The sequence below is a fragment of the Castor canadensis genome, chromosome 17 (assembly GCF_047511655.1).
Source record: "Castor canadensis chromosome 17, mCasCan1.hap1v2, whole genome shotgun sequence".
In the NCBI taxonomy this organism is placed as follows: domain Eukaryota; kingdom Metazoa; phylum Chordata; class Mammalia; order Rodentia; family Castoridae; genus Castor; species Castor canadensis.
Window position 1 is genome coordinate 40,685,657 of NC_133402.1, and position 24,614 is coordinate 40,710,270.

Sequence of the window (24,614 nt, forward strand, 5' to 3'; positions counted from 1 at the left end):
TAAGCTTGCAAGAGTTCCCTCTTTTTCTATTCTTTGGAACAATCTGAATAAGATTGGGGTTAACTGCTCCTTGCTCCTCAGTAGTTTGCCTGTGGAACCACCTGGGCCTAGTGCCCTGTTTTGACAGTGTGGTTTTGGACTTCTCCTTTTGATATTTTAGGTGTTATTGCTAGATTTATATAATCTATTTTGTATTTGATCAGTTTAGGCAATTTATAATCCTTCTTATCCATGAGAAAACTAATGTCATAAAAAGGGAAATGCTCTGCTCAACATTACATAGAAAGAGAGCAAATAAATTATCTATAGGACTCAGTGTCCTGAGTGTAGGTCTTGTATCCAGTAAACAACAAGTACCTGTAATGGAAAAGAACCATCATCTGTTAGCACTGCCTACAGGTTCTTCACTACAACGCAATAAGATAATGGGTGAAGCTCTTTCCACTCTGGACATTGATTGAGCTGACAAATGTGGGTGTTTTTTCTCCGTCTTTGAGTTCTCAGAGAATTTTCCTAAAATGCTGGAACTATCTGGCATGTTTACATCCATCAACAATGTGGTTTTCCAGTGTGGTTTGTTGGCCACATGGCTTATCTCATACATTTGTCTTATCTATTTCCTTAAGTAGCAGGGAAAAAAATCTGTCTCATTGACATCTGTCAATGTACATGTTAAAATCCAGGGCTTTGGAGAGAGACTTAGTAAGTTTGAACCTCACCTCCAACACTTGTAGCCAGGCAAACGTGAACATGTTTCTTAGCCTCTCTATGACTTACTTTCTTCCTCTGAATATACGGGAAATTATAGTACCTCCAAAACAGTGGCTGTGATAACTAAAAGAAAGGTGGCATATGGAGCACATGGCAGAGTACAGAGAAACAACCAATACATGTGGCTTTAGCATTATAGAGATGGAAGTTGTGAATTCCAATTCATCTCTAATCAGTTCTATGACCTGAAACAAGCGGTAATCCTCTGAGTTTCTGATTTCCTTATCTTTAATGGGTAGGTATCATACAGCACTGCTTAACTCAGAACGATTGTTATGCATATTAAATGAGAGAATGGACGTGAGCAATTCTTTAATACTTCCTAACAGGATTTGGGACTAGTCCAGCCTGTTGACTTCTGTCTTGCTTTGAGAAATCTTGAAAAGAAATGGAAATGTGGCAGAAGGGAAAGAAAAAGTGCTCAAAGTTATTCTAGGTACACATCAGACATAAGCAGTGCTTGTGGAGAGAAATAGATGGGTGCCATCATGGAGAAGCAGATGAAGTGTTTGTGGAACCAAGAAAGGCTGGGCTGCTGGTGGACAAATGAAAGCTACTTGTAAATACTTTGAAGAGACAATGATAAGAAAATGTTTTGGAGAGGCACAAAGGAAAGCAGCTCCCTTACAGTCCCCTCCTCCACCCCTATCCAACCTGCATGGAACCCAGAGATAGTAAACTTACAATCACAATGATGAAATCGAGCCAACACCAGGCACTGGTGAAATACTTCCCAAATCCAAAGGCCACCCATTTCAGACCCATCTCCAGGATAAAAATGAATGTGAAAATATTGTCAGTACAATTTAGTAACACTTGGATTTGGCGTCGTTCAACAAGCTTAACATCTTCAAATACCTGAAATAATAGAGCATAGCCATAGACCAGGTTGAATATTTGCAAAGAATTCTCTGCTGACAACTGTAATCTTAGGTACATTATTTTACATATTTTTGGCAGTACTGAGATTTGAATTCAGGACTTCGTGTTTGCTAGGCAGGTGCTCTACCGCTTAAGCCATGCCTCCAGCCCCTCCTTGTTGACTTTTATTTTTCTTCCTTATATGAATTAAAAACTACTATCTGTCTTGTTGATGAGATTTTGGTCAAAAAAGTATTAAGGTTTGACCTTTCCAATGGAACTGATTCTTTGAACAAAGGAAAATGAGAAATCCTATTTCTATACTTTTGTTAGCCCTGTGGTTCCATGGTCTCTCATTACTGGCTCCCAGAATATACAAACTTGCTGGTAAATCACTGTACTATATCCTAGGTTTCCTAATCCTTTCAATTCTTGTCAAATATATCTAGACAACTCTCCAGGAATACCCAGTGGCCTAGGCCATCTCTTTCTTCCTCTTAGTTATTTTGGTGGCCCTATTCAGTGTCTCTCTATTGCTTGTAACACTGAATTCAAATGTCTTAGCTCACACTCTAGATCCTGACAACTCTGAAATCAATTGTCTCCCATGATAAACAGTCTTACCCCTTTACTCCAGTGTTCCTGACAAATATTGTCAATATTGTATGTATGCCATGACACATTAAGTTTGAGAAGCTCTGAAACAAAGCTCCCAATATTACTTTCAATACTTATTCAAAGTAATTTAAACATTCAAAGTAATTAAAATTAAGTGTGATTATAAAAAAGAGACATACTGGTTTTTGGAGAGATCCTTTTTCATTTTACATCCAAACATTTTCCTCAAAGTCTGTGTGTGTGTGTGTATGTGTGTGTGATTCTGCAGGATCTATATAATTAAGACATAATTGATCACTATAGGCTTGATATAATGAGAAAGAAGAGTTCTCAAGACACTTAGGAACACAGTCAAAGCAGACAGGAAATCAGCCCTGCTGTTGGGCACTAAGGTTAGCCCACTGCCCTGGAGTCCTGTTTCCAACTACCACTGAGTTTTTGACTAGAGAAGCTCCTCTGTCTCCTCTATCCTGTTGACTCCTCCTCAGGCTTAAGATATAAGCTTAACTCACAGATTCTATAGGAATTTCCCTATTCCCACAAGGCTGGATTGGGTGCTGAACCCTCCATGTCACACTTTGTCCACCGCTGCCTGGGTATATCACTTAGGACACTAATGTATAATTGCTAGTCTGTCCAGGAGGCCAAGGACTTGTCTGTTTATCTGCCTCTTCAGAACAGACAAATCTGAACGGCATTAGAGGCTCACTTCCTTTCTCCTTTTGGAAGCTATGCCCAAGCTGGCTAAGCAGGTCTGAGTTAGTTCAATGGATATACCTGCTAATACCAGCAACTGAACTGTGGAGGCTCCTGTGGAAAATCAGGCCATTTTCTGATGTCATTATTGCACAGTTATTACATAGTTGCCCAGATCAGAGCTTCTCAAATTCTAAGAAGCCCCAGATCACCTTGAGACCTTGTTATGATGTAGATTCTGGTTCATCAGCTTTGGGAAGAGCCAGAGAATAGCACTTCTAATAAGCTTCTAGGGATGCTGATGGTGGTTCACAGACCACAAGTGGGGGCAATGGATACCATTTTTCTTATTCCCATTTCTCTTCAAATAAATTCAGTGAGATGGGCTGGGTCTCTTTCTTGGTGACTTCTGCATGGTACATTTAGCACTGCTCTGCCCAGCCTACAGTTGTTTCTGAAGGCAGGTGTGAACTAGGATTGTATGCCCTTCTGCTATATCACCAATTATAAATTTTCTCTTTGTAACATCACAGGATGTATCTATGGCCTTCTGACAGCATCACTGCTTTCCCACTGACTAGCACAAGTGCTACTTGTGTAATAAAATAAAAGAAAGCCCAATATTTGAATAAGAGCAGATAGCCGTGGAAATGTGATCATCAGAAGATAACAGGTAACCTTAGACCCAGGACTAGCAATAAAAATCAGTCAAGGGAGCTCCTGGGATGGTGCTATAGAAATATGCTTTTTTTATTTGAGGAATAATTTCCATTGCAGTAAGTAGATAAATGGGGATGTATGTTGATCACAGTCTCTGGTGGACACAGGTCTGTACTTATCTCTCTTCACTTAGAGATCACAAAGGTATAAAGCACTAGCCAGAAGGCATGAGGTGCAGGAATGAGAAATTTCCAGGTCTTCTCTATTTTCTAGAAATGTATTATGAAATGATTTGATACTCTAAATCAAGAAGGGGGACCCAGGACTCTGCTCATTTAACATAACAAATAGAGTTCAGTTCCATATCGTGACCATTTTAAGGGAAGATACATGCTAAAAGGGAAGGGAGTGATTGTAGAAGAAGGAGGAAGAGGAATAAGGAGAGAGAGACAGAGACAGAGAGAGAGAGAGAGAGAGAGAGAGAGAGAGAGGGAAGTAGTAAGAGAGTAGATGGTAACCCTACGAGGAGAGCTGGAGAGGGGACAAGAAGAGCTAGAAGGTGTGGAGGGGGAGCAGAAAGGGTTTGACTCTATGGCTAATGGAGGCAATGGATTCAGCTATTTTCAAGCCTCATACCACACCTTGATCTGGAAGGATCATGAATATAAAGCGGTTTCCTTGTCCCTCCTTCCAATGGGTCATGAACGATGGGAAATACTAGAGCAGCTGATTATATGAAAATCTGTTCCCTGTCACTTCTCCCCTATTATTTTGTCTTTAATGAGGAGCACTATAATCTTCTGGAAAAGGCAGAGTAGGTAAATGGTTTTCGGGTGGGGGTGCGGGGGTGAGGAAACATGTGGGATACAGTGAAAGTGTCTAGAAATCTTCAGGAATGAAGGGCAGATGGCTAGGCCTGGGTTCAAGTGCTAAACTCTAGAAGTCACTTGAAAGCACTGATTAGAGTTACTCTTCCCCACATGTAAAGCACCTTTGCCTTAGGGAGTTTCTAGGTGTAACAGAAGTTGCACAAAACTCTACCGGCTAAGGGACCCAGCAGCTAAGACCCCACTTCCGTATGGTCTCCTCCACATTTGCAGACCCATGAGGTCAGTCACAATGCAGCTTCCCCAGCTCCCCTGATGCCCAATGTCCCCACAAGACCCATGATAATTTACCAGTGCCCCACTGCTCAGCAGAATCACAAAGATAATAAAGCTCTCAAACCAGCTGTGCTTCACTATTTGGTAGCAGGTTTTCCGCAGATTCCACCAAATGACCCAGGTGGACTTTCTCTTGTCTTTGCTACAGCATGGGAAGCAGCAACTGAGGCCTGAAAGGAACCAGCCATAGTGCTATCATTAATGTCTGCAGTAAATTGCATTAGTAGCCCCAGCTGGTCACTCATCCTGCATTCATGTCTCCTACCTTGTGACCTGCAGCTCTTCCTCTAAAGAGGTTAGTCTCTTTCCAGCCCCTTGAACATGGGCTCAGTCACATGACTTCCTTTGGCCAATAGGATGGCGTGGAAGATACAGGGTGTCAGTTATGTGCCTAGGCTTGTATGCTTACGAAACAAATATGAAGCAATTTTTGGAAATAGCACATATACATGGTGTCAAAAGGACTGCAGGGGAAGGAGAGAAGGATGGCCAAAGGCTTTGTGAACCATCCAAGCTAGACATGGAAATTTTGATCAATTTTCAAAATGGTTACATTTGTTCTCAGCCCAGCTCTTCCTCCTCTTCTCCAAATTCTGATGATCTTTACTTCATCATGATGGTAGCACTCGACTCCTTTCCTCACCATGTTCCTAAGCCACTGTGAAGTCTCCTCATTCCACCCCTTCTCCCTCCGTCTTCAGAACATCAGGAGGTAAATCTTCCAAGAGGACTATTTCTTCCTCCCTCTCATCCCACTCCTCCCTTCAGATAGAAATCCACCTATCTGCTCCATCTCCACTATTGACATCTTGCACACACTTCACAGAAAAAATGTAAATCAAGAAATCTGTAGTCTATGGGAAATCTCTAGCCTAGCCACTGTCTAGCTTTGGAGCTGTCAAATAATCTGGAATATGAATTTTACACCCCTTCTTCATGTTCTTTCTGGGCTCAGTTTAGTCCCAAAGTCATGGAGAGCTTTTTAATTTTTACATTTATTTATTCATTTGTTGTCATGTATTTAATGATTGATCAACATTTGTTAAACCCATTAGCTGAGCAAGGTTCTATTCTCACAGTAGATAAATAGTGCTGATAAAGTCACTGCCTTTGTTTTTAGGAACCTCATGGCAGAGACAGATACAAACAAATACTCCACCATAAATTCAAGAACTAATGAAGGCACGTAGGAAGGAAACCACTATGTCCACTTGAGGAATCAGGGAAGGCTGTATTTACTGATTGCTTATTATATGCCAAATGCTCCTCTAAGTGTTTAATAACAATCACTCATTTAATATTCACAACAATGCTTTGCAGGAGGCACAATTATAGTCTTCATTTTATAAGTGAGGGATAGAGAGATTAACTAAATTGAACAAGTGACAGGGCTAGTAAGTGGAGGGGCCAGAATTTGGGCTCAGGCAGTCTGGATCCATGCTGAAGACAGTAATTACAATAGCCAAGTTTTTCTCTTGATTTATGACCTCAAATATTTCTGATAATGAATGTGCCAGGGACTGTAGAAAGTGGCAGATATGTTGGCCCAATGAGCTTTCTGGGGAAGTTTTCTGGAGTAAACATTTACCGTGCTTGTTAGGCTATGGGTGGAGTATACCTAAATCAAGAATTTCCTGAAACCCCCTCTGTGTGGACTTGATAATGGCCCTAAGGATCTCTGGGTGCCCTCTCTGTTCTTTTGTCTGTGGTAGAAATAAAAAGATGCTAACTACCAAAACCATAAAGCTATAAAGAACAGAAATCCCATCCAAAGACTCTGAAATGTACACAACAATATGGCCACTTACCTTTGGGTAAACATCTCTCTGGTTGCTTTTTTGGGAGAACCATTTGCTGTAAATGTCCATCAGAATCCTGTAGATCGATAGTGCTGCATTCTGATAGCACACTGGCAGCATCAGATTTCTGCACAAAGGAAGAACAGAATCATTCACCAAGCCCCTGTCCTGCCATGGTGGTCCCTAATTCCTTGTTGTCTGATTTATTAGGGATGAAACTAATGAGGCAAAGGCCTGTAGAGATGAGGGGTGGCAATAAAGTGCCCCTAATCAGCCTGACTTCAGGAAATAGTTCTCTCTTTTTCATGGCTGAGGAACAGCTAGTTTTGTGAAGACACAGCCTTCAGACTTTTCTTCCCTACAAATTATAACCCTGATAGACTGCCTAACCCCATTAAAGAAGCCAGGTAATGAGAAAGCTGTTCTACTGAGATTATTATTTTTAGCTATCTCAACTCATGAAATAATCGAGTTACATTAGTGGTTCTCACTGATTTTACCTTGAAGGAGACATTTTGGCAATGTCTGGAGACATTTGTAATCATCACAGCTGAGAATACTTCAGGTGTCTAATGGTTAGAGGCCAATTGCCAAACATCCTACAAAGAAGTGTCCTGTCCCAAATGTCATCGAGCAAAGCTAAGATGCCTGGCCTACACCCTTGCTTAAGACTCAACCCTGGCAACTTTTCTGCATTAATTCTGATATTTTTCCATAATGGGCTGGAGGCATAGTTCAAGTAGTAGAGCACCTGCTTTGGAAGTGTAAAGTCCTGAGTTCAAACCGCAGTCCCATCAAAAAAAAAAAAAAAAAAAAGACCCAGAATGGCTAGTCTCACTAAGGTGTATGAATGAGTCATGCATTCCTTCTCACAATACTCTAGGAAAATTACCTTTCGAGGATTTCGTATAGTCAAATAAGCATCTTCATCAGAAAGCACACCAATTTCCACACCCTGATCTCTTGGGCTTGTGGGCTTCTTGGTCTCCTGATGGAGGTCATTGGCCTGACACAAAGAATTGCAGAGTGGAATTAATATTCCCCCTGGACTTCCTGCTTCAGATGAAGTATGTATGAATTCTATTTGTTTTTATGCTTGTCATTACAATAGGCTGTGACAGACACCTGAAGCCAGGCATGATGATACACATCTGTAACCCTGGCAGTAACAAGACTGAGGCAGGAGGATTGTGAGTTCCAGACCAGCCTAGGATACATAGGAAGACCCTGTTTCAAAATATCAAAAAGCAAAAAAAAAAAAAAAAAAAAAAAAAGAATTAAAAAAAATAACACTGCTGCTTAACATGAAATAATTCTGGGGGAAACTACTAGACAAAACACACACTAAAGCTTACTGTAACATTTCAGAATCAAAAGAGCATGTTTCTGGTATAAAGTTCATCAAATAATTCAGAGGTGAAACTTTATGGACATTTAATATATTTTAAAATGTGTCCTTTCAATTCAATGGCTAAACAAGTAAGTTATTCAATAAATGGTGCTAGTACATATTATGATAATATAGGAAAAATAAAATTCATAATCATATCATAGGCTCATTTAAAAATAAATGAGTAGGCTGGGCACAGCAGCTTACACTAGTAATTCCAGCTACTTGAAAGGCAGAGATCAGGAGGATCCTGGTTTTAGGGTAGTCAGGGCAAAAACTTAGCCAGACCCCATTTCAACAAAAAAGCTGGGTGTGGTGGCACACACCTGTCATCCCAGCTATGCAGGAAGCATAAGTGGAAGGATCGTGGTCCAGGCCCACCTGTGCAAAACCACAAAAGCCCACCTGAAAAATAACAAATAAAAAGGCCCGAGGGCATGGCTGGAGTGGGAGAGCATCTACCTAGCAAGCCAGAGCCCTGATTCCAAACCCCAGGGCTGCAGAAGAGTAAAAGTTAGAAGAAAAAAACCCGGAAAATAGTTTTTTATCCTTTGGGTTGCAGAGGGTTTCCTTAGCAAAACAGGGGTGGGGAAAAGCATAAAAAGATATGCAGTCATTCTCCTCTCTCTCTAGAGTTGACCCACTTCCAGTCTATTGAAAGTGTATTTCCTTCTAATAAATTTTACTATCAGTTTCACTAAAAAAGGGAAAACAGAAATATGCCACTACATAAAAATAAAAACTGAACTTGGTATAATGATCTGTAGGGATATCTAAAACAGATGTATAAGTCAAATCTTGAGTGAGAGTTTCATCTTAATGTCTAGGTGTTTCCAAAAATCTGACATTATGAGATCATGAGTTAAGAACATCTCTCCATTTGAATACATGCAATAATGCTTATAAATACACACAGATTTACATATACACACACATACATACATATCTACTCATACAAAGAAGAAAATATTTCTATGGACCAGACATAGAACACAAATATAAAGGCGCAACAATTTAAAGCAGGTAGCAGGTAATGGTGCCTATAAATGTCCTATGTAAGAATAAAACCAGAGCTGTATCTGAGGCCTGACCTAAGCTCTTGCACTTAAGAAAGAAGGTAAAAAATTTAAAAGAGCTGTGCCAAATGCTTGCAAATTACAATTATACAAAGCTGCAAACCAAAAAGGCAGGAGGAAGTACAGCCTCAGAAATAGGACCTGGGCAAAAGAACCCACTGGTTCACTGAGCAGAACTGCAATATGCCTACTGTCACTATTAGACGAGAACCCCGAGATGATGTATAAGACTTGGTTCTGAAATAGGTGCCACAGAAGGGTCTTTTAGAGACAGTCACTGCAAAGAGAATGAAAAAGTCTCCTACTTAAGATAAACTTTCAAACTAACATTCAAAAATATATTAGGAAACAAACATATAATCAGTAGCCTCCCCTAAAATTAAAATCTAGGAGGTGAGTATACTTGAGAAAATATGAAAGCAATATAATAATCTAAAAGTAACTTTAAAATTAATAACTTTAAGATTTAATAAAAAAGATATAGTTTCACTTGCTGAATGACAACATGGGCTCTCTAAAGACATTCTCTCCAGGGAAATAAGCATAAGTAGTGAAAACTTTTTAAAAACCACTTAAAGTCTCTGGAAATTGTCCTGAAGGCATACAGCAAATGATGAACATTTGTTGAAGAAAATACGCTAAAATTCAATAAAGACAGCAGAAGTCATGGCACTTGAGCCATGAGCTGCTTTTTCCAGTTTTATGGATGCTCCACTCTAGGCAGATGGGGCCAAGAGTATGGGGTCTCTATAACCTCAGCAACCACTCAGGGGATACAATATCTTACCAGGAGGTCAGGCCACTGGTATTTTCAACTTTGAGTTGAAGAGTCTACGTTCTGGTCAATGTGGCCACTCAGCCCCCACACAGGACAGAGATTACCCCAGATGCAGCACCCTGGGAATCCTGGGGCCCTGATCTCCCTCACCCCAGTTTGCTTGTAAAGCAGAGGTTTGGGAGTCTAAAGATGAAAGACCACTGACCTTGCTGCTTACCTGGAATGGTGGCTCACACACAGATTTTGCCCAGTATGGAAGGCAACCCATAAGCAAGAGGACTCTCCACACACACACACAAAGTCTTTATTTGACACAAAACATGAGAATGGTCAAGCTTAAGGGCTTGAAAACAATGGAGAGTGAATAATATTGAAATATATTGCATCTGTGTAGGAAGAAGGCATTGCAAAATGCACAGAAAGATAAGGAAGAATAATAGAGAGGGTCAGACTGATTAAAGTATAATACGTTCACAGGTGAAATACTCTGGTGAAACCCCTTTGAACAATGAATATATACTTAAACAATGAAGGACAGGAATGCAAAACAGGTCCTGTTAGGAGGACAGTACTAGTGGGAAGGGGAAGGGTGAGTGGAGAAGGTAAAAAAGAGTGAATATGGTCAATATACTTTAAACACTTGTATGAAGATAGAACATTGAGAAGTACTGAAGTCATTTTAAGCAGGGGGTAGGGGATGGAGGAGAATGATGATGAGGATGAACCTAGCCAAGGTACATCGGAGTCATATATGGAACTGTCACAATAAAACCCCCTGTACAACTAAGATATGCTAATAAAATGCTTTTAAAAATGGGGAAAACATATTTGAATGATTAAGCAAATAAGAAGAGGCTGGTAGCTTTTTTAAAAAAGACAACAAAATAGGTCATCATATTCATCATAGAGAACTACCGAAAGAGACATCAAAGAATAATCCTTGTAAGGTAAAAAAGAAATTCAGAGACTGGCCTTAAATGCTACTTCCACACATAAATTGCTGAGCAATTTATGCCCCCATGGCATTGACAAAGACAATAGAGCAATTATCCAGCAATCAGTTGAGCCTAAAATCTGGTATGATTCCAACTAGGGCAGACAGCTAAACAGAGGGATCATAGAAAGAGACAAGATGAACTGCTAAAACAATAGTCCTCCTACACTGACTGTGTACATGCAAGGCTATAGTCTGTGAGAGACACTGAAGACTTCACACAAGTGTGTGTGGAGGCGGGAGGCTTGGACGGGGTAGTTTGAGGAGAGAGTAGTCTTCACTAAAATAGTTTAGCCAAGTCACCAAATAAGTAAGACCTAGAGAAGAGAGAGGGAACTCAGCTTTAGAGTTGCCATAACATATTAATGAAAGTGTCTAAAAATTGAGAAAAATACTAAAATATGAGAAGGCCAGGAAAATATGACCTATAGATAGGGGGGAAAGCATAAAATAGAAACTGCATATGAAAGAACTAAGGTATCAGAGGCAACAGACAAATAATGCAAGGGAGCCACTATACACATTTAAAGATGAAAAGAAATAATCCTTAAAGAAATAAAAGGTGGCATGATGGCAATGTATAATCAAACACAGAATATCAATGAACAGAAAGAAATTAGGTTAAAAAAAGAACCTAAAAGAACCAGACACAAATTCTATAATTGAAGAGTATAAATAACTGAAATGAAAAACTTTACTAGAAGAATCAACAGTATATTTGAAATGGGTACATTTGAAATGACAAAAGAATCAGTGAACTTAAAAATGGATGGGTGGTATAAGCAATTCAAGGACCGCACAGGAAAAAGAAGAAAAAAAGTGAAGAGCCTCAGTACAATTTGATATACTACTAAGCACACCAACCAGAAAGGAGAGAGATAAAGGAGCAGAAAAAAAAATAATATCTGTAACATGAAAACATTAACCTACACATTTAAGAAGTTTAACAAACCCTAAGTAGGAAAAAAAACCAAAGATCCACTCCTAGACACATCATAATACACTCCCAAAGACAAATAGAAAGATACTTTGAAGTAGGACGAGAAAGTGATTCATCATGTAGAAGGAAACCTCAATAAAATGAACACTGACTTATCATTAGAGATAATGTAAGCCAGAAGGCAGTGGTGTACCACATTTAAAGTGCTGCAAGACAAACTGTGAGCCAAGATTTTTAGATCCAGCAAAACTACCTTTCAGAAATGAAGGCAACCCTGCCACCCTGAGGCCCAATATGAACCTGCACACAGTCTTTCAGAGAAATTAACAGAATCACTGTATCTACCCCTCCCCAGTCTTTGCTGTATCCTGACCTCCCAGGGCCTGAGTGGAAGCTTTGCATTGCTTTCTGGGTTTTGGAAATGGTGCCTTGGTGGAGGTACCTCACCTATCATCCCATTCTGCCCTTTGGAGCCTGAGCTGAAGGTATACCTGGGTACCCACTGGAACAGTGGCTTGATGGGGCCACTTGATCTACCCCTCCTTGCTGCTGCACCCTGCCCCTTGGGGCCAGAGATGAAGGTATGCACTATCTACTGGAGTAACAGTGCCTTGACCATACAGTATAGTCCAAGGCACACAGGTCTCAGCTAGAGTGGCACATTGAGAATCAGTACCTCAGTCAAGCTGAACAACCCTACATACCAGACTTGAGTTGATGAGGCTTCCTATATTCTACAGATATAAAGCTTTGGCTGAGATGAGATATCCCATCCTACATGTCAAACAACATTAGTATCCAACTTCCCTGGAACTGGACTATACCCCTAGGCACTGAATTTTTGAGACATCTCCCTCCCCAAGGAATGGAGTCCGCACTGGGCTTCTCCCTATCCAAAAGATAGCTATGCTTTGTGGGAGGCCCTGAGTTTAAACCTCAGTACACACACACACACACACACACACACACACACACACACACACACACAGAAATAAAATTAAGAAATTCAGCAAGGATATTGAAATTCTAAAAGCAAATGAATATGTTGGAAATGAAAATTTCAATAAACCAAATGAAAAACACATTGGAAAATCAATCAGAAGACAAGCACTGAAGACAAGGTCAAGGAACTACTATTCAAACAGCAATTAAAAAAAAAAAGAAACCATGAACACAACTTTCAAGAACTCTGGGACATGATTAAGAAAAACAATTCATGGGGTTGAAGAATGAGCTGAGCTACAAACTAAAGGAATAGAAAACCTATTAAATGAAATCATAGCATAAAATTTCCCAAATCTAGAGAAAGATATGGACATCCAAGCACAAAAGGCACTTAGAAACAAAACTGACATGACCAGAAAAGAACCTCTCCATGTCACATTATAATTAAAATGCCAAGACTACTGAAAAAACAATGTTGAAAGATGCAAGAGAAAAACACCCACTTACAAAGACAAAGCCATTGGAATTACAGTCATCTCCGCAGATACCCTAAAAGCTAGGAAGCAAAGCATGGAATGATAGATTTCAAGCTCTGAAAGTAAATAACTGTACACCAAGATAACTATATTAAGCAAAATTATCCTTTAAAATCTACAGAGAAATAAAGACCTTCCAAAATTGGCAAAAACTAGTCACTCACTGCTACTAAGCAAGCATTACAGAAGACAACTAAAGGAATCCTACATAAAGAGGAGGAAGAAAGTCACAAGCATGAGAGCTCAGGAAAGAATAAATTTCATGAGTGGAATAGAGAAGCAAATGAGAATTAAGAAAGATTCAGACATAATCAACATGGTAAGCCAGCAAACTCCAGAGATGAATAAGGGAGAAAGAAACAAACAAACAATACTGGGATCAACCAGGTAAAAGCCTGGATGGAATCAGCAAATAAAAACCTTAAATGTAAATGGACTTAACTCTCAAATTAAAAGATGCAGACTGACTGATTGGATTGAAAAACAAGATTCAACTCTTTATTGACTGCAAAAGACTGGCAAAGACACATACAGACTAAAACTGTAAGGATGGAAAACAATATGCCAAGAATGTGGACACTGAAAGCTGGCATAAGTAGCTATATTCATATCTGACAAAGGAGACTATAATACAAAATTAGTCAGAAAAATAAGGGTCAGTATATATTAATAAGTGAACAACACATCAAGAATATATAATGATTGTCCATTCATATGCATCAAATGTTGGTGCACCCAATTCCATAAAACTAGCACTACTGGACATAACGGGACAGAGAGGTCCAGATATAGTAATAGCAGATAACTTCAATACCCCATTCTCATCAACAGATAGAGAAAAAATCACCAAAGAAACTTCAGAGTTAAACTGCACCTTAAACCAAATGGACTTAACAGAAATCTACAGAATAACCCATCCAAGAGCTATCCAAGAACTAAGAATATACATTCTTCTCAGCAGCCCAGGGAACTTTCTCCAAAATATACCACATTTTAGGATATAAAGCAAGTCTTAACAAACAAAAGAAAATGGAGCTAACCTCTTGTATATCATCACATTATAAAGGAATAAAATTAGACAAGAGAAGCTCTGGAAACTATGGAAACTACAGAAACATACTGACATTGAGCAATATGCTTTTTTTTTTTTTTTTTGGTAGTTCTGGGGTTTGAACTCAGAGAGTCTTGTACTTGTTAGGCAAGTGCTCTACCACTTGATCCATATCCTCAGCCCATACACTTTTGGATGATCAGTGGATCATAGAAGAAATGATGGAGGAAATAAATCTAAAAATTCCTAAAACCAAATGAAAATAAAAACAAAACATACCAGAACCTATGGGATATGGCACAGGCAGTTCTACAAGGGAAGGTGATAGCTATGAGAGCTTACATTAAAAAAATCAGAGACATCACAAATAAAAAACCTAACAATGAACCTAAAACTCTTAGAAAAACAAGAACAAGCCAAACCACAGTTAGTAGACAGAAAAAATAGTACAGATCAGGGCAGAAATTAATAAAATGGAAACCAAAAGAACCATACAAAGAATTAATAGACACAGACTTGGTTATTTGAAAAGATTAGCAGGCTGATAAACCCTTAGCCAAGTTGACAAAAAGCAAGGGAGAGAATATCTGAATTAATAAAATTAAAGTTGAAAGAGCTGGCATTATAACAAGTGAAATCTAGAAAGTCTTTAGAAAATATTTTGAAAAGTTATATTCAATAAATTAGAAAATCTAGAAGAAATGGATTAATTTTCTAGACACATATGACCTACCAAGAGGTTATAAACAATTTAGATGTATAATGAGCAATGAGACCAAAACAATAATAGTCTTCCAAAAAAGAAAAGCCCAGAACTAGATGGAGTCATTACTGAATCTTTAAAGCAGAATTAGCACCAATGTTCTTCAAACTATTATGGAAACCAGAAAGGGAAATAATGCCACCAAACTCATTCTAGAAGTCAATATCACCCTGATACAAAACTAGGTAAGGACACAACAACAACAAAGAAAATTATAGGTCATTTCCCTTAGGAACATAGTTGCAAAAATTCTCAACAAAATACCCATAAACCAAATTCAACAATACATTAAAAAGATCAAACACCATGATCAAGTTGGTTTCATTCCAGGGATTCAAGAATGGGTCAACTTATGGAAATCAATGAATAAGATGCAGCACATAAACAGAAATAAGGACAAAAATCACATCATCTCAATAGGTGCAGAAAAAGCCTTTGACAAAATTCATCATGGTAAAGACTATATATGATAAACCTATAAATCCTAAATGGGGAAAACCGAAATCATTTCCCCCAAAATCAGGAGTGAGACAAGGATGTCTACTCTGTTCCATTCTTATTCAATATAGTGCTAGAATTCTTAGCCAGAGAAATACGGTAAGAGAAATAAAAAGGATGCAAATAGGAGAGGAGGAAGTCAAATTGCCCCTGTTTGTAGATGACATGATTCTATAAGTATCCTATAAAGGTCCTTAAAGACTCCACCAAAAAAACTCTTAGATCTAATAAACATTTTTGGCAAAGTGGCAGGATATAAAATCAACATAAAAAACCCAAAGCTTTTCTATATACCAAACTAAGGAAGTATGAACAAATTATGAACTTTATTAATAATGTGTGATAATTAGCTCATTAATTGTGTAGTGTACCAGTGTAAATAAATAATAGGAGAACTGGATGCGAATATATGGGAACTCTGTACTATCTTTACAACCTTCCTATAAACCTAAAACTATTGTAAAATAAAGTGATTACCTATAAGAAAAAAGGATTTAAATACATTCTAAATATAAGAATACATATAGATTAAAAATGAAAAGAGAAAAAACATAGCATGCAAATACATGTAAATGTATTTAAATGTAAGAAAATGCAAATGTGATTTCTTTCTAAATGTAAGAAAATTGGAATGGAAGGCTGGGTGTGGTGGTGCATACCTACAATCCCAGTTACTTGGAAGGCAGAGACAGAAATATCACATTTAAAGGCCAGACTGGGCAAAAAGCTCAAAAGACCTTATCTAAAAACAAAGCTGGGAGTGGTGACCTATAATTTCAGCTATGCCGGAGTCAGAAGTAGGACCCCTCTTTCTGAAATGACCCCTGAAACTGCCTCTATTCTAATAAACTTTACTATAATGTTGTAGAGAAGACTTTCTTTCAGCCTATTAAAAGTATTCATTTCCTAATAAACTTTGCTATCACTTTAGCTATAAAAAATAACATTATCAGAGATAAAAGGGAACATTTCATAAGGATAAAGGGATGAACTTATCAAGAACACACAACACTCCAAAGTATGTATGTACCTAACAACAAAGGTTTTAAAAACATGAAGTAAAAGACTTAGTGGAAGTAAAAGTACAGATAAACAAATCCACATGACAGCTAAAAACTGCAACACTTCCCTTTTAATATCTGAAGGGAACAGAAAATCAATGAGGAGTAAAGACTTGAACAACACTAACAGCCGACCCAACCTAACTGACAGGTATCTAGCACTTTACCCAACGGTTCCTTTTAAGTGGGTATTTTTTTTTTATTGCATATTGAGCATTCACCATGTTAAATTATATGCTACAATGTAAAAAAAAATTTAACAGGCAAAAACCACAAAATATGTTTCAATAAATTTAAAAAGATTTAAAGTATGCTAAATGTACAGAGTATATTCTTTGGAAGAAAACTTTAAACTTCAATAAATAACAAAAAGATAGGAGAAAAATCTCTAATTATTTGAAAATTGAGCAATATCCTTATTTATAACTGATGGTGAAATGCAGAAATCACAAAATAAGTTTGAAAATATTTGTATTCAAGTGAAAATAACACAGCATAACAAAATTAGGGGGAATGCAGGTAAAATAGTGCTTTATGTACTTGCAATAGAAAAGAAGAAAGGACTCAAATCAATAATCTAAGGCAGAGAAAATATTCCTATCGACGTTCTAGGAATAAAAGTAATCTAAACCAGGGATCAATAAACTTTTCCTTAAAGGGCCAACAAGTAAATATTTTAGGCTTTGCAGATCATGTGGTCTCTGCTACGAATGTTTAACTCTGAAACGTTGGTATTAGAGCAGCACAGACAGTATGCAAACAATTGAACATGACTGTGTTTCCATAAAACATTATTTTTTAAATGCTGTAGACCAGATCTGGCCCGTAAGTTGTAGTTTGCCCAACCTTAAACTTAGACTCTCAGAATCCATACAAAGAAGTATAAGTTAAACACATAGTAAGTAGATGGAAGAAATTTAAGAAAAAAGCAGAAATCCATGAAATGCACAAATGAAGAAAAATAAAACCAAAGGCTAATTCTTTGAAAATACCAAGAAAACTGAAAAACTTCTATATACACTGAATAGAAGATACAAATGACCAATATTACTAATGCATGAGGAAACATCACTACAGACACTAAAAGAAGAGCAAGAAGATTTTATGAACAACTTAATGCCCATAAATTCTATAATCTAATTTCTAAAGCACACAAATTAACCAAACAAGAACAAAAAAATAGAAAGCCTAACTAGTCTTTTATCTATTAAAAATTGAATTTGTAACACAAATATTCCATAAAAGACAACTCTAGGTACAGGTGGCTTCATTGATGGATTCCATCTACATTAGAAAAAAAAATAATACCAATTATACTTGCACTGTTTCAGAAATAGAAGAGGATAAGACTTCTCAACTCATTTAATGAGATCCACATTTGAGAGACCCATTTTGATACCACAGTCAGACAAACACATAAAGGAAAAACTATGCAACAGGAATATACAAGCAGCCTCTGTTGCATTCGAAGGCAAGCCCCCAGTTTATTTAGTGCATCTGTTATGGTCTAATGTTTCCCTCCAAAATTTATGCACTGAAATCCTAACCTCCAAGGTGATACTATTAAGAGATGAGGCCTTCAATAGATGCAGAAAAAGTCTTTGACAAAACTCAACATCCTTTCATGACAATAGCTCTGATGAAACTAAGGATAGAAGGAATGTACCTCAACATAGTAAAGGTTATATATGACAAGCCTATAGCCAACATCATACTAAATGGGGAAAAAACTAAAACCACTTCTTCTAACATCACGAATGAGACAAGGGTGTCCACTCTCTTCACTCTTATTCAACCTAGTCCTGGAATTCCTAACCAGAGCAATAAGACAGGAAGAAGAAACAAAAAGAATTCATATAAGAAAGGAAGAAGTCAAACTATTCCTATTTGCAGATGACCTGATCTTATACCTAAAAGACTAAAAAAACTACTAAACATCAGAAACACCTTCAGCAAAGTAGCAGGATACAAAATCAGTACACAAAAATCAGTAGCCTTTCCACATACCAACAATGAACAGACTAAGAAAGAATATAAGAAAGCAATTCCATTTACAATAGCCTCAAGAAAAAAAAAAAACTCCCGAATAAACGTTAAAAGGAAGTGAAAGACCTCTACAATGAAAACTATAAACTACTAAAGAAAGAAATCAAAGAAAGTCTACAGAAGATGAAAAGATCTCCCATGCTCCTGGATTGGTAGGATCAATATTGTGAAAATGACCATATTACCAAAAGCAATCTACATGTTCAATTCAATCCCCATCAAAATTCCAATGACATTCATCACAGAGATCAAAAAAACCATCCCTAAAGTTCATATGGAAATACAAAAGGCCTTGAATAGCCAAGGCAACATTGGGCAAAAAAGAGCGATGCTGGAGGCATCACAATTCTTGACTTCAAACTGCACTACAGTGCCATGGAAATAAAATCAACATGGTACTGGCACCAAAACAGACAGGAAGACCAACAGAACAGAAGCCCCAGGTATAAATCCATGCAGCTACACCCACCTGATTTTTGACAAAGTCGGCAAAAATACATGGAGAAAACAGCCTCTTCAACAAATGTTACTGGGAAAACTGGGTATCTGCATGCAAAAAACTGAAACTAGATCCATGTCTCTTACCCCATAAAAATACCAACTTGAAGTGCATTAAGGACCTCAATAGAAGGCCTGAAACTTTAAAATAACTACAGGAAATGGTAGGAAATATACTGGAACATATAGGCATAGGCTTCAAATAGAACTCCAATGATTCAGCAAAAAGGATGAACAAATGGGACTACAGCAAACTAAAAAGCTTCTGCACAGCAAAGGAAACAAATCACAAGAATTAAGAGCACACAGAATGGAAGAAAATCTTTGCCAGATATTTACCTGATAAAATACTAAAATCCAGAATCTACAGGGAACTCAAAAAACTCAACCCTTAAAGAATCAACATCCCAATGAAGAAAATGGGCACATGAATCGAATAAGGACTTTTCAAAGGAATTAAATAGGACATTTTATTGGTACAAATGGCCAATAAATACATGAAGAAGTGTCCAACTTCCCTGGCCATAAAAGAAATGCAAACCAAAACTACACTAAGATTTCATCTTACCACAGTTAGAATGGCTATCATCAAGAACACAAACAGCAACATGTTGTCAAGGATGGAGCAAAACAGGAGCCCTTACCTATTGTTGGTGGGAACACAAATTAGTACAACCATTATGGAAAGCGTTATAGAACTGCCATATGATCCAGCAATACCACTTCTAACTTCTAGAGACGTAGTCAAAGGTGTATAAGTTAGGTTACAATAAAGAGCCATGTTTATTATAGCACTATTCACAATAGCCAAGGTATAGAAACAACCCAGATGCCCTACAACTGATGAATGGATCAGGAAAATGTTACATGTATACATATACACATCATGAAGGAATCCAGGCTCAGAAAGACAAAGGCTGCATGTTTTCTGTCATATGTGGAAGATAGATACAAAAGATAAACATACACACAAAAACAAACATGATCACATACAAATTTATATGTAGAGCATGTTTGTAATAGTGGAAATACTCTATGGAACTCAGAGGAGGATGAAGAAAAGAGAATGATGGTCAACAATATCAAAATACATTACATCTGTGCAGGAAGAAGATATAATGATACGTGGTGAAAACTGTTGGATAATGGGAGGTGGGAGGGAAGGGGTAAGGGAGAGTAATGGAAGGGGTTGAACTGACCAAAGTAAAGCATATTCACAGTGGGGATACATCAAGAAATCCTTTTGAACACTGACTTTGAAATTAATAATGAAAGACAGGACTGTAAAATAGGTACAGTGAGTGTGTGTGTGTGTGTGTGTGTGTGTGTGTGTGTTGGGGGGGTACTTGTGGGAGAGGGAGGGTAAATGGAGGAGATTAAGATGAGGGTATATGGTGGATGAACTTCATATACCTATATGAAATAGAACAATGAAAACTCTTGCAATTGCTTTAAGTGGGGCAGGGAAGAGGGTTGCAGGGCAGGGTTAGGAGAGTTATGGGGGCAATCTAACCAATGTATAATGTAAGGTTATTAGGAATGATCACCAGGAATCCCCTCCTGTACAATGAGTACATGCTATTTTAAATGGGGAAAAACAATTTAAAAAGAGGTGAGCCCTTTGGGAGGTGTTAAATCATGGCAGCTCTGGGATTCAAGGAGGCTCAAGAGAGCTGGTTTGCCTTCTGGTGCTCATATGCTACCATGAGTGGACATAGTAAGGACCAGAAAACTGATCCTTGTCAGACCTGAATCCAATGACACCTTGATCTTGGATTTCCCAGCCTCTAGGAATGTGAGAAATTAATTTCTGTTGTTTAGAAGCCCCCTGGTCCATGGTATTTTGTTATATCAGCTTGAACAGACTTATACAGTATCCATTGATCTCATGGTCCCTGACAGCCTTCATCTCCCACCACTTCTCAACCTTGAGACTGGTCCCTGTGTTACCATCACTGTCTCTTTTACTGTGAGAACCACTTCACTTTCTGACTTAAAAAAAAAAAAAGTCTTTCTGACTTTTTCAGCCCCACCCCATGCTACACTTCTTATAGTGTTCAACCAAAGGCACTTTCTTCTTCTGTTGCCCCAGCCTGTTCTGATCTTGCTCCTTATGACCCACTGTGTCACAAGTGCAGGACTATGATTGAAACTTGCCCTCAAATGTGTACATGGTGTTTAAGGGCAGCTGTCACATTTCATGCCCTTCTCATCTCTGCTCAGTGCTCAAATCAATGCAGGCAACAAATGCCCTATGATAGTGCTGATACCTCTAAGTTGACATACAACCTTTATACCTGTTTGTCAGCATCAGGTCGTGTGATGGGCAGGGTGTTGTCTTCATCAGGATATTCAGTGTCATCCTCTTCCTCTGCAAGTGGAGCCAACTGAGTCTGATTGTGCCCAATGCCTGAAGTCCTCCATGCAGAAGGAGTCACCACATCAAGTTCCTCCCAGGGCTCTGATCCCCTTTTCAACTCTGTGACCAAAGGGATAATGTCTTTGCTGTCTGTAGTAGAGTTTCCTGTTACCTCATTTTGCTTTGGTAAGTTTTGCCTCCTGCACTGCTTGCAACAGAAATGCTCAAGAGTGTGTATCAGAAAAGAAAAAGCCCAGTGGAACCGTTGCATGGCTAACTGAACTTTAGTTTTCCTGGCTTCTCCTTCTGAGTTTCCATTTTTCTCCTCCTGGCTGAAGGAATTGAGCAGTAAGGCAATGAAGAGGTTCAGCACCTGAGGGCAGGGTGAGCGATAAAGGGCATGAGAAACTTAGCCAAGGAAAAGGGACAATGAGTGTCCAAAACAAATTTTCCCCGAGTCAAGACAAAGTCCATTTGACTTCTATGTCCTGTAATCTTACAAGGATGGTCATCTATAAAATAAAGTTTAAAATGTGAAGATCGAGGAAGGAATAGGGACAGTAAGACAAGAGAAAAATTGAAGTGAAAGGATGCAAACATTCAAATTCAGTTTATCTAAATAGAACCAAAAACTATGTGTCGACCATGGCCAGGGTAAAGCAAAGAGGGGTTGTCATCACATGGTTATGTAACTCGAGGATCAGCTGAATCACAAGCTTAGACTTGTGCTAGAATGCCCACATGGAACTCATCCAATAGCCACACCACTGTGCAACCCCTTAATGTTTGCCCGATGTGAGAGACGGTATGCTTGGTACAGTCTCTTTAGCCCTGCTGCCCTAACTTCAAAGAGGTAACAGGGCTAACCCCCAGGGGTTTGGACCAAATCTGCCACTCTCCCTTTAAGCACATATCACTGTAAATTCAGGTTGTCCTAAGAGCTTCTTATGTGAGCTTTTTGCTCACAATTCTACACCTTCCAATTCATCATTTTTATATCCACATTCCTTGTTTCTGGCTCTCAGGAACTTGGGGAGAAGCACCCACTGGGTGTGAGTGATGTGGACCTGGTCCTTAGCTTCATTATGGGAATTCCATCCCAGGTCTTTCACTCAAGTTCTCCTCTGTTTGTCTAAGTCCTCCTTGCCTCTACAGAGGTCTTTTCAAGTACCATGTCTTCTCCAAATCCTTTCCTACTCCCATTAGTGATGTGCTGCCCTTCTGAACTTTTTGTCACTTACTGGCTATGCCCACCATTTATTAGCTATCTAGGATAAAGATATCTTGTGTAGATAGTTAACATATTTGTATGATGGTCTTAACTTGATTCTGAAGAGCTTGTGCTCAAAGATCCTGTGTCTTCTGTCTCTTCATATCTTCACTGATATGAACCCAGTTAGCCTCTCCATAAATATCTACACTTTCAGCTGCCAGTAACAGATGCAAGACACCAAACACCATAAACATATGTAGCATAACAAGAAGTCTGAAAGTAGAACAGGGGCCCAGTATGACATACAGACAGGTGCTGCCTTTGTTTCAGGCTGGTTCATAATATTTACAGCTTCCCCAGGGGTCACAGTCATAAAATGGCTCAGAAGAAATAAAAGGACCAATTTCTCATATTTATTTTCAATAACAAGAAATCTTTCCCATGTTTTCCCAGTGGGCATTTCTTTACATCTTATTGACCAAATTAAGTCACAAACCCTTACCTTATAGTTAATCACTGGCAAGAGAATATGATTTTCTTAGAATAATCATCTTGAATTGACTAGGTACTGGGCATTGTTCAACATGAACCCTACGTGTCGAGGAACTTTTGTTTCAGGCTTCTTATACGTTCTTCAAACCAAATTCAAAGGGAGATTGTGAGACTTATTGGTATTATATTTAGAATAACAATTTTCACAAGCAAAGTATTGCAAAAGGACCAAATGCATTTGAGAGACATGTTTTGTTTTCTTTACGGAAAAAAAATCTGAGAAACTCACCACAAGTTTGCCTATCACCATGATCAACACAAAGACAATGACACACAAAGATGATTCCGCCTCCTTCATACACTCCCACATGTTTTCTATCCATTCCCCACAGAGGATGCGGAACACCACCAGGAAGGAGTGGTAGAAATCTCCCATGTGCCAGCGCCGTTCACAGGACTCTTCAGCAATGCAGAAGTTTGCACTCTTTACGGAACAGAATTTAGTGCCAAAAAGCTGCATGCCCACGACTGAGAAAATAAAGATCACGATGGCCAGGACCACAGTCAGGTTTCCGAGAGCGCCGACAGAGTGGCCAATTATCTTAATTAGTGTGTTTAAAGTTGGCCAGGATTTGGCTAACTTGAAGACCCTCAGCTGTAAAAATAGACAAACAAAAATGAAAGAAAAGCCAATTAAGGACAAACTGTGGTGCTCATGTACAAAACAAATGACCATTCTAAACCATGGTGCTAGAACTTTAAAAACTCTTGTCTAAGCAAACCCATCCTGCACATACACACCAACTTCCTGTTTTAATCCAGTGCTCACCCATATCTCCTGCTATTGAAAATGAAAATATTTATTCTAATTTTTTAATGATAACAATTTTGGGTTCAGTGTGGTGATTGAATGTGCATGTTTATTATATAAAATGAGTGTTTTAGAATTCTGTATAATGTACCAGATGTTATCAAACAAAGGCCCAGGGGACAAATCCAGCCCAATGCCTGTTTCTGTGTAACCTGAGAGAAGAGTTTTTTACATTTAAAATAATAAAAAATAACCAGAAGAAGAAGGTTTCACGGCACACGAAAATCATATGAAGTTCAAATTTCAATGTCTGTAAGTAGTTTTATCAGAACAAGCCATGTTCATTGGTATTTGAAAGTCTATGGCTACTTTTGTGTTATGATGGCTAGTGTAACAGTTGTGAGAGACCAAATTACCTGGAAGGCTGAAAACTTACTATATTTGACCCTTTACAGAAAAAGTTTGCTATTTCCTGCTTTATGTAATTCAGGCCACAAGTTTGAATGTAAACCTTAAAACAATGATGAGAGTAAAATATGACATTTTATACCCAGGAGAGTCTAGGTGAGCACCTATTCTAGACAGGTATACTTTT

General features: G+C 38.4%; 1 protein-coding gene across 3 annotated transcripts in view; it reads right to left on the reverse strand.

Moving 5' to 3' along the window:
* Scn11a (sodium voltage-gated channel alpha subunit 11) overlaps nucleotides 1-24,614 on the reverse strand; it is a 113,371-nt gene that overhangs the window by 22,268 nt on the left and 66,489 nt on the right. For all 3 annotated transcript variants that reach the window (XM_074059061.1, XM_020178466.2, XM_074059060.1), the window contains 6 exons: nucleotides 23,498-23,863; nucleotides 21,442-21,876; nucleotides 7,461-7,574; nucleotides 6,578-6,695; nucleotides 4,785-4,939; nucleotides 1,456-1,629 (listed from right to left, as the gene is read on the reverse strand). In XM_074059061.1, coding sequence (XP_073915162.1) covers nucleotides 1,456-1,629; nucleotides 4,785-4,939; nucleotides 6,578-6,695; nucleotides 7,461-7,574; nucleotides 21,442-21,876; nucleotides 23,498-23,863 — 1,362 coding nt within the window. The remainder of the gene's footprint in view (nucleotides 1-1,455; nucleotides 1,630-4,784; nucleotides 4,940-6,577; nucleotides 6,696-7,460; nucleotides 7,575-21,441; nucleotides 21,877-23,497; nucleotides 23,864-24,614) is intronic.